This window comes from Jatropha curcas, chromosome 11 (assembly GCF_041381405.1).
Source record: "Jatropha curcas cultivar XTBG-Jc1 chromosome 11, XTBG_Jcur_1.0, whole genome shotgun sequence".
NCBI lineage: Eukaryota > Viridiplantae > Streptophyta > Magnoliopsida > Malpighiales > Euphorbiaceae > Jatropha > Jatropha curcas.
Genome location: NC_143161.1, coordinates 1,218,549 through 1,228,480, shown reverse-complemented (window position 1 = coordinate 1,228,480; position 9,932 = coordinate 1,218,549). Strand labels below are relative to the sequence as shown.

Sequence of the window (9,932 nt, the reverse complement as noted above, 5' to 3'; positions counted from 1 at the left end):
TGGTATGGAAATCTGAATTCAACTGTTTAGTCTTTTTCTTTTAAACGACTATTAGCTTCATCTTCTCCAGTTTGCATTTTGCGATAAACGAAAATAAAGCAGTTCTTCACCGTAGAATCTGAAATTTCACAGACGAAAAACGAGAAATTTTATTTCCTTTTTGTGAATCTAATTCCTGTCTTTCACCTTTGGATTTCCACTTTTCTATTATTCCAAGAAGCACATAAAGCTCGTTGCCTGAACTGTGAATTGCAAGCTACTTTTCTGATCTAGCTTCCTTGGCGCGGAGACGTTCTCGGTCTCTCTGTATCGTTGAAGAAATGGCGAAGCGTGGATACAAGCTGCGTATCCTTTCTGTTTTTTTGCTATTTTTTTTAAATGTGAGAATGCTGAGCTCAAATTATCTTGGATTTGGAGCATTTGGTACAACTATTAGTTTTTTACTGGGTTTTGCTTTTATATTGAGCTTGTTTTTGAAGATTGGCGCGCCCGGTTTTTGTTATCAAAATTCTAGTTCCGTGCCTGCTTTTTAAATTGTTCTTTTTGCTGATTGTGGAGGCTCCTTTTTAAACAATCTTGAAATGTCTGCTTGAATGTTGCTTGCCTATTTGAGCTCCCTTTTCATCCCCACTTCTTCCTTACCTTGGTTGGTTATCTATAGATTGTGACGTCTGTTAAGGTTTATCTATTTTGGTACCTCTGTCGTTTTGTTCGTTTGATCTTGAATAATCAAAGTTTCCCCTCCCCGCAATTCTTTGAGAGCCGGAGAGGAGGAATTTGTAGTTTGAGTTTTCTGTTTCTGATGTTCTGGATGTGAATGATGCCACTGCCAATATAAAAAGATAGTTTATGCTTAGTCATGAAAAGAACTTTGGAATCCAGGGACCAACTCGTTATAAAAAGAAATCCAATTCTTAACTTTTTCTTTTTGATGATTTACGTACACTTCCTTGACCGAAATGAAAACAGAGGAATTTGTGGCTCATTCCACCAATGTAAATTGCCTTAGCATCGGGAAAAAGGCATGTAGACTGTTTATCACGGGCGGTGATGACAACAAAGTCAATCTCTGGACAATTGGAAAACCCACTTCCTTAATGGTCAGTTCATAAGTTTATCATTTTGTTTACTTTTTGGGACCTATTTAAATTTGTTGCTAATTTTGGGTGTTTTAGCTTCTCTTGTGTGGTTTTTGATCATAGAGATTGATTTCTGGTAAAAAATAAATGTAATAATGTAGTTGATGATGCAGTGCATTGGTGATTGCTTCAAATATGACCTAATTGGTCCCAATTATTTGACCAGATATCCTATTTCTTTTACTGCATTATGAATGTCGTCATTATATTCAATGTCTATTATTGCCATAAAAAGAATACATTTGTTTATTTATTGGCATTCGCGCGCAGAGTTTATGTGGTCATACAAGTCCTGTTGAATCTGTTGCTTTCGACACAGCAGAAGTTTTGGTTCTTGCTGGAGCTTCGACAGGGGTGATAAAGCTGTGGGATCTGGAAGAAGCAAAAAGTAAGTTGATTAATTTGATTGGGTTACCCTTGGGTGGTTAATTGGAAAATGAAAGATAAGTTGATTAATTTGACGAACAGATAGACATAAATATGAGAACTTGACAGACATGACATTGAATCATGATTTCCAAATTTAGTTTAAAAGTTATGAATGAGGTCGTATATTGTGTAACACCTCAGCAAGAAAATTGAGAAGTGTGATTTTCCTTTCTAAGTGTTAATTTGTTATTATTTGACACAAAATGTCAATCATGTGGTGTTTCTCACCCGAAGATGTCTTTAGCTTGTCTCTCTGAGTTACGAATCCCTTTATACCTCCGCCCGCAAGCAGGTATTGCTATAGCATTTAGAAAATTTTCTAATATATTTGTTATTGTCCGTGAAGTGTAGTGGTTCGCACTCTTACTGGACACAGATCAAACTGCACTGCTGTTGAGTTTCATCCATTTGGCGAGTTCTTTGCATCTGGTTCCACAGACACAAATTTGAAGATCTGGGATATCAGAAAGAAGGGATGCATTCACACATACAAGGGTCATACTCGAGGCATAAGTACTATAAGATTCACTCCTGATGGTCGCTGGGTAGTTTCTGGCGGATTTGATAATATTGTAAAGGTATGAACTGATCTCACTATCAATAATGTAATGGGCATAAGTTTCATTTCTATCTTTTCATTGGGTTCCCTTATTGTTGTAAAACAGGTGTGGGATCTTACTGCTGGAAAGCTATTACATGATTTTAAGTTCCATGAAGGACATATTAGATCCTTAGATTTCCATCCCCTTGAATTTCTCCTTGCCACTGGTGAGCACTTATTTTCTTTGTGGTTTAGTTATCTGTTTGCATTTTTTTGCATGTGAGCAATATTAGTCGTACAATGACCATAGGCTTCTTTCACTGTCTGCTTCTCTGATATCTCTGTTAATATGTTGCTATTCTTGTTATAGATTAACTATCATCCAAAGATTTATACATATTTGCTTAATTTGAAGCTTATTTTATACAACTAAAATTTCTGATTGCGGTGTGCTTGACATCCTTCAATCAGCGTATTACATCAATTTCTTGCAAGACTCATTGGAAACTTATCATGCTATTCAATTTTTCAGGCTCAGCAGATAAAACTGTGAAATTCTGGGATTTGGAGACTTTTGAATTGATTGGATCTTCCAGACCTGAGGTATCTGAGCATGCTTAAATTAATACTTGAAGTAGTAGGGTGTTGTTTTGGCTGTGAAGTGTTTTGGTTTGTTCAAATGATTATTTGGTGGCCTGAACGAGGAAAAATAATTTGATTCTGTAAGATCTCCAGGATCTTACTTATTTTCTTGGTTTTTCTTTTCCCTTGTATGATTGCATGATATTAATAATTTTATAACAACATTTATGTTTTGCCTCAAGAGACATGAGCATCATACAGTGTGCTTAATTTTCCAATTCCTTTTGGGCACTTATCATTTTGTAATGCAATTAAGTAGAAGAGGGCAATAGGCAAAGAAGTTTTCCCCAAAACCTTTTTGTTTCTCACTCTCTTTCAACTTTGATTTGAAGCTGCTTTGAATTTTCTGCATTTTTTCTTTAATCAATTTCTATGTCAAGCATGAGCAACTCTAATTTATATAAATTGCTTCATTTTCTCTTTTCAGGCTACTGGAGTACGCGCAATTACCTTCCATCCTGATGGGAGGACACTTTTTTGTGGATTAGATGATTGTCTGAAGGTTAGGATTGTTTTCATCTTGAATTTTTGTCACTTGAATCTATCAAAGAATATAAGTTGTGGATAATGCCTTAACTGCAGGTTTATTCTTGGGAGCCCATAATTTGCCATGATGCTGTTGATATTGGGTGGTCCACACTTAGTGACCTCTGTATTCATGAAGAAAAACTTTTGGGTTGCTCGTACTACCGAAACTCCGTAGCAGTTTGGGTAGGAGATATATCGGTACACTTCCTTATTAACTACTTTTTTTTTCTGTTGTCCCTTCCCTAAATTTTGTAAATTACCTAAGTTGTACAGTTTCCCTTTTGTTTTTCCCCTTTTCCCTTCCCTAAATATTGGAAGACTATAATTTTCTTTTCTAAGTCATCCAGTTAGTGTTAATTATGCCATTAATCTTTGCCATGTTCTATTCAGCTTATAGAGCCATATGGGGTTGGCTTTGTACCGGAAGAAACTGAATGCACAGATAAAAAATTTAATATCATGAAGGGTAATTCTCCAGACAAATTAAGGAGCAAAGTAAGATCAACTTCAGATTTTTGCGCGATGTCTCCTGATTATGATGTCAAAGAAATAAAGAACATATATGTGGATTGTAAGTTGTTCTTTCTTTCTGTAGTTCTATCAACAAAATTATCGATGATTCCTAATAACCTCAGTTCTTTATTGTCTTCTATGTGAGTGCTTTTTATCCACATCAAGAACTTGACTCTTCCATATTATGAGTTTAGATCTGTCTAAATCTAGTAATGTCTTTTTGGTGTGGTGCTTAAACAGACCTTAAAGAAATATTTAAATACAAACTTTTGGAGGATAGTTTTACAATAAGAAAAAGGAAAGAGTGTAGGCATAAAACATGTGATGGGAAACTAAAATTCTTCATTGGATAGTCATGGTTTCAGTCATTTCCATTGGTTTTTCAACATATCTCACGTCTTTTGTGATGGTTTATTTGGGTAGTGACCACGGTAAAGGAATATTTGGCTAGAACAAGGCCCTTTACTAAGGTGTACTCTAGCATAGATTAGTTTCAGTATGAATTCTAATTTATTCTGTGAGTTCAAGCTGATTTAGGACTTCTGAAATTCAGACATGTCTTGGTTTGTGGCCCATGTATATGGATAGGAATTAGTACAGGTTCAAAACTTGATAGTGTTGACTTTTTGGTAGACAAGTAGGAACAGTGTGATCACGGAATACCCAATGCATATGTAGTGTGTGCATTTATCTTCCATACTGCTGTCTCCTTGTTTTCTAATATGTTTTTCCATCTTTCATGTAAAGCTACTGGTGGAACTCCTGTTTCGTCACAGAAAGTTGGTTCTTTAAGTTCGCCAAAAATGGTTCTCCCGTTGGACTCTAAGGAAATAAGTAATCTAGCAACAGAGAAGAAAAGTCCCGAGAAAGTTGTGAATGAAAAGGCTGGTGGAGAAGCATTTATTAAATCTTTTCTGGCACCCACCATTGTACCTCGAGATAGTCCCATTGAGAAGAACTCTTCCAATTATGGAAAGGAAGCAGTCACCTTTTCAAGGACAAAACCTGGCATGTTGCTTAGGCCAGCTCACATGCGGAAGCCATCAAATAGCAAGAATGATGTTGACAAATTGTCAGCAGCTCTTGAATCTGAAAATATTAGCAATATGTCAAGCGAGGAAGAGAGCGCAATGGATCTGAAGTTGCTAACTTTGAATGTACCAGAAGACAGAGAACAGAAACCCTGTGAGGAAAAAGGTTCTAACACCAAGAGTGTTGCTGAAAAGTTTGAAAAACATTTATCCCCAGAGGCACCTACTCGTCAGGAAAATCGTACGTTGTTATTCTCATATGATGCTTTCATGATTTAGATTTTGTTTTATGCTCAAAATTCATTCTTCTTTTTACCTGTTTTTTCACCAAATGTTTTTTCTTTCCAGTTTTGTCCCTCAGTTATGCATTTTAGGCTTGCTTAGACTTAAATTAGATTGCCAAAACTTTAGAGCAGTGACTTCGATTCCATATATTGATTTCATTATCTCTGAGTAATATTCACATAAAGCACAGACTAACTTGTCCATGGATATTATCTAAACCATCTTGTTGTAGTTCTTGCTGTGTTTTATTCTGTTTTGCATTTTTTATGATAATTTGTTATCTTATCTGGTTTTCCATCTGAACATTTTTATTCTTTTCTTAATATTTTGTAGCCAACTTTTAAAATTTACCATCTTTTTCATGATTGCAAGAACTTTAGTTTGTGGATGCTCTAAATAATCTCATTGCTGCAAGCTTACATGTTCTCTAAAACCTCATCATCTTTGCTTCCTTTCATGTTGATAAAATTGGTGCTCTCTCACATCCATTAGAAATTCACTTGGATCAATATGTGGTGCACTTGGGATAGCTTTTCTCCAATAAGTAGCTGATTCCCTATTCCTTGTCCCTTAAAAAGTTTTCATCTTAATTTTATCTCATACGTGCTATTAACTTTATTATGCTATTCTGCTTTAATTTTTTGTTTTCAGGTGATGGATCCATTAATAGCAGAGATCCTCCTCCTGTTAAAATTGTCAATGGAGGTTTGTCAGTATATACCAACTATGCAACTTTCCAGAAAGCATAGATTGAATTAAAATTGATTGTCTTATATATTATTATTCTGGCAGTTGCTGTTGTATCAGGCAGGACTCGCAGTCTGGTGGAGAAGTTTGAAAGACGAGAAAGATTCAGCAATGAAAACCAGTCAACAGATATGGCTTCGCAAACTGTATATGAAACAAATAGCACACATAGCATATCAAATAATGTCACACCTCGTACTATACCTGAAGCAGATAGGAAGCCCGCCACAGCAACTAATATGGCTCCTTATGTTATCCCTGAAACCAGAAAAACAGCCACCACTGGGACTAATGAGACTTCTCATGTTATGCCTGAAATGGATAGAACCCCCATAGCTGTTGTGACCCCTCATGTTATACCTGAAACTAAAAAAACACCAAACAGAGCAACTAATACAATCTCTCGTATTATCCCTGAAATAGATAGAACTCCTGCTACGGCAACTGCTGTGATCCGTCGTGTTAGGCCTGAAATGGATAAAACAACTGTCCCAGCAATTAATGTGATCCCTCTTGTTAGACCTGAAGCAGATAGATCACCCTTCAAAGCAACTAATGTGAACCCTCATGCTATACCTGAAACAGATGGATCACCTTTCACAGCAACTAATATGACTCCTTGTGTTGTACGTGAAATGGATAAGACACCTCCCACGCTGGTATGATGTTTTCCCATTAAAGGAAGATTGTGTATATAAGCAAACAGTCACATCTCTAATGGGTTTAGAATTTTTAGTTTCTGAATAGTATAGCCCTTGGTGGAACATTCTAAGCTCTCAAGAATAAATTTAAATATAATGAGTAGATTTACAAGTTGGATTGAATTCCAAGAATTTACATGGATTCGAGACAGAAATTTGCTAAAGAATTTCACATCTGGACTTTGTTGCTACAATCTTCACACTTTCCTTCTGAAACCTCTGAAGTACTAGTCCTTCATGATGACTTCTTAAGAGTTTGCTTTTTCCCTATGCCTATGATATAGCATTGAGACAGTCATTGATTAATTTGGTTGTGAAATCAAACTGGCTGATAAATGTATCACCACTCACTTTTTGTTAGAAAAATTATTTCCCATGTAGGAAAGCCCCTTTCTGAAAGTTGTAGTTCATCTTCAGAATTAATTTAATGAATTTGCATGAGCTTCTGTTTTCATCTTTGATTGACCAAACTCAATTTGTTCTTCTCTTCCAATAATGACAGGAGGAGCCTCAAATTTCTGGAAGGGATTTGATTTCTTCTAATTACAGGGATATTACGGATGATTTAATGCAAACTCATGATGTATTCTTAAGTACCCTTAAATCCCGCTTGACAAAATTACAGGTAACTCATGCCGTTTTCTGATACTGATATTTTCAAATGACGTATGCAAATATTGCCTCATTGCTTACTAAATTTTTTCTTGCAACTTGATATGGATGGAGTTTTCTTTCTGAAGTAAAGCAACCTCTAGAAACTTGACATGTTGATATTTTTCAGAAGATTAATTTAACATTGTATAAAATATGATAAATAGTAGTGAACTTACCTGAACGCTGCTATCTCAAGCGACTGATGCAGTTTTGTTTGTAATTTAATATTCTACATTTTGAAAAATTTTTCCCTTGCTGCGTCTTCCCTTTTTCTGGGGTGAAAATCACAAAGCCATTTCTGATCTCATCGTGCAGGTAGTTCGACATTTTTGGGAACGGAATGACATTAAAGGTGCTATAAGTGCCTTGAGGAAACTGCCAGATCATTCTGTGGGTATTTATGAGAATTGTTAATGCCTGTTGCTTATTTTGTTTTTTTATTATTGTGACCAATGACTAATGTTTTATCTCAGATGTTTGGTATTTTCTTATGATAATTAAATTCTGCTGCAGGTGCAAACAGATGTAATCAGTTGTCTCATGGAGAAAATGGAGATTCTTACCCTAGACCTATTTTCTTGCTTGCTTCCTGTGCTTGTGGGTTTACTAGATAGCAAGATGGAAAGGTATGGGCTTACCAAGCCTGACATTTTCACCATTTTAATACCAAATTTCAGCTATGATCCTGAAACTAATTGATGTTACCACAAAGTTTACTGATTGTTGGAATGTTTACATTGTCTTAGCATACTTTCATGGCTGTGAAGTGTTGATCAACATTGAGTTGATATAGATCTCTAATTCTCTACTAAAAGAAATCTTAATGAACTGCAACTTTTACCTAGGACATTGAGATCAGATTGCCAAACCTCGAACCGTTTCCATTTCTGGCCATATAATGCACAAAGTCTCTTTCATTTAAAAATCGGCAATCTATTTGGAAGTAGAAGAGAAACTTCTTTAGACATTTAACTTGTGTTGTTAATGTACAGACATACAAGTGTTTCATTGGAGATGCTATTGAAGCTTGTAGCAGTTTTTGGACAAGTAATACGCTCAACTATTTCTGCTCCTCCAGCTGTTGGCGTTGATCTACATCAAGAACAAAGGTTTTATTAATCAACATTTACTTTTCCTAAATGATATGGAATCATCCAATTTATTGTTGTGGGACACTTACATTGATAATTTCAATGCAGACTAGAATGTTGCAAACAGTGCTTTGTCCAGTTGCAAAAGATCCAGCAAATTCTTCCAGCACTTATTAGGCAAGGAGCAGTTTGTAGTCATCTCTTCTTCTTTTTCCAATAATTGAATATGAAAAATAAAAAGGACTCCATGCTGAAGTTAAATTATTTCCCAATCCCGTTGACTGAATAAATATTAGCAATAAAGTGGACATCCATATTAAAATTCTTGTTTCTTCTTTCTCAATGATATGTTAAATATTGTAGCATGCTTTCTTGAATTCCATGCTAGACCTTGTGCAGCCTTTTCTTCCCTATAACAGCACTTTCAAGAGCATTTACTGTTTTTTTTCTGTATTCTGGATTTGATAACTTATAATCAGAATGTTCCTTGTAAATTTTTCTGCAGGAAAGGAGGATTGGTGGCAAAATCTGCTATGGAATTGAACCTAGTTCTCCAACAATCCTAACTGATATTGCGAAATTGCCCTGATCCAAATATAGTCTTCAGGGAATTCCACAAAGGCACAACACACTGCCATCTAAAGGCTAAAGCCAGTTTCTGCTGCGAGTGTGAGAGTGCTCAACAGAAAGAAATGCAACGCGATGCTACTTGCACATGTGATTTTTGCATCTCACAATTTTGTCTGGCAGCTGCATATTTTTTGCTGTTCCATATTTTGCAAGAGGTTCCATATTTTGCAAGAGTCCTATTACCGTGGTAGTTGTACGAAGCATAACTTAGAGCAGTACATTTTACGCGCCACTCTTGCCGCATGATAAGGGAAGGCAGCCATGGTTCACACTATAGTCCTTCCGGCAGTACCTCGAAAGATTTTCACTGTAAGTTGTGGATTGTAGGTGGCGTCGTCTGTATTTTTTTGTAAACATTGAAATGAATGTAATTATGTACAATTGTTCTGTATACTACACTCGTCATATTCAATGAAATTCATAGATTTCTTCAAACGTTGATCTCCAAATTCGTTGTTTTGGTTGCTAGCACACAACATCTTCCCTCACCCATGCCCATGCAAGGCAGAGAATTTCATGTGGAGATATTTTTGTTTTTGTGTTTTATTAGCTTTCATAGACATTTTTCTATGCTGGATCGAGATGATATTCATATAAAGTCTTTTCAACAACAAAATCTGTTTTGAATAATTAATCTTATGAGTTAAATTTGTTTAGAAATACAGTCCATTTTCTGCTAAATAGGAAATTTTGGCTTTACGGTAAATCTGAGTTTTGAATTGGGGATCAGAAATTATGTTTCAATTAGGTCACAATCCATCACACAAAAGGGGTATCAGTGGTCCACAAACATAATAATAGGGCAATTACAAGAAAATATGTCATATGGTTGCCACTAAACATGTAACGAAAGGCAGGCACGGAAGGGAACAATTGGCCCAGCTATAGTGGGGTCAGTGCATGCAGGGCATACATGTGGCATACAAAAACACATGTGGCAACCCAAACCCACTCTTTTCTCTCCACTTAATTATTCCTTGTTTGTTCATAATAAAGGTTAC

General features: G+C 35.9%; 1 protein-coding gene across 2 annotated transcripts; it reads left to right on the top strand.

The window, feature by feature from the left end:
• On the top strand, positions 1-9,366 carry LOC105649488 (katanin p80 WD40 repeat-containing subunit B1 homolog KTN80.1). Of its 2 annotated transcripts, none has more exons than XM_012236146.3 (18): positions 1-345; positions 970-1,100; positions 1,410-1,527; positions 1,920-2,146; positions 2,234-2,336; positions 2,642-2,712; positions 3,179-3,253; positions 3,334-3,462; positions 3,670-3,850; positions 4,540-5,064; positions 5,760-5,813; positions 5,901-6,514; positions 7,059-7,181; positions 7,526-7,600; positions 7,724-7,836; positions 8,203-8,319; positions 8,410-8,478; positions 8,807-9,366. In XM_012236146.3, exons 1-18 carry the CDS (start codon positions 321-323, stop codon positions 8,865-8,867), a joined length of 2,811 nt encoding a protein of 936 aa, XP_012091536.1. In that variant the 5' UTR covers positions 1-320; the 3' UTR covers positions 8,868-9,366. The 2 variants fall into 2 exon arrangements, with proteins under 2 accessions (XP_012091536.1, XP_012091535.1); XM_012236145.4 differs by having other exon boundaries at positions 3,334-3,477.
• The last annotated feature ends 566 nt before the right edge of the window (positions 9,367-9,932 follow it).

Coding starts and splice junctions, on each gene's coding strand:
- LOC105649488 (XM_012236145.4), top strand. CDS start 321: ATGGCGAAGCGTGGATACAAGCTGC. Junction 1,528..1,919: donor GGATCTGGAAGAAGCAAAAA/GTAAGTTGATTA, acceptor CGTGAAGTGTAG/TGGTTCGCACTCTTACTGGA. Junction 2,337..2,641: donor TGAATTTCTCCTTGCCACTG/GTGAGCACTTAT, acceptor TCAATTTTTCAG/GCTCAGCAGATAAAACTGTG.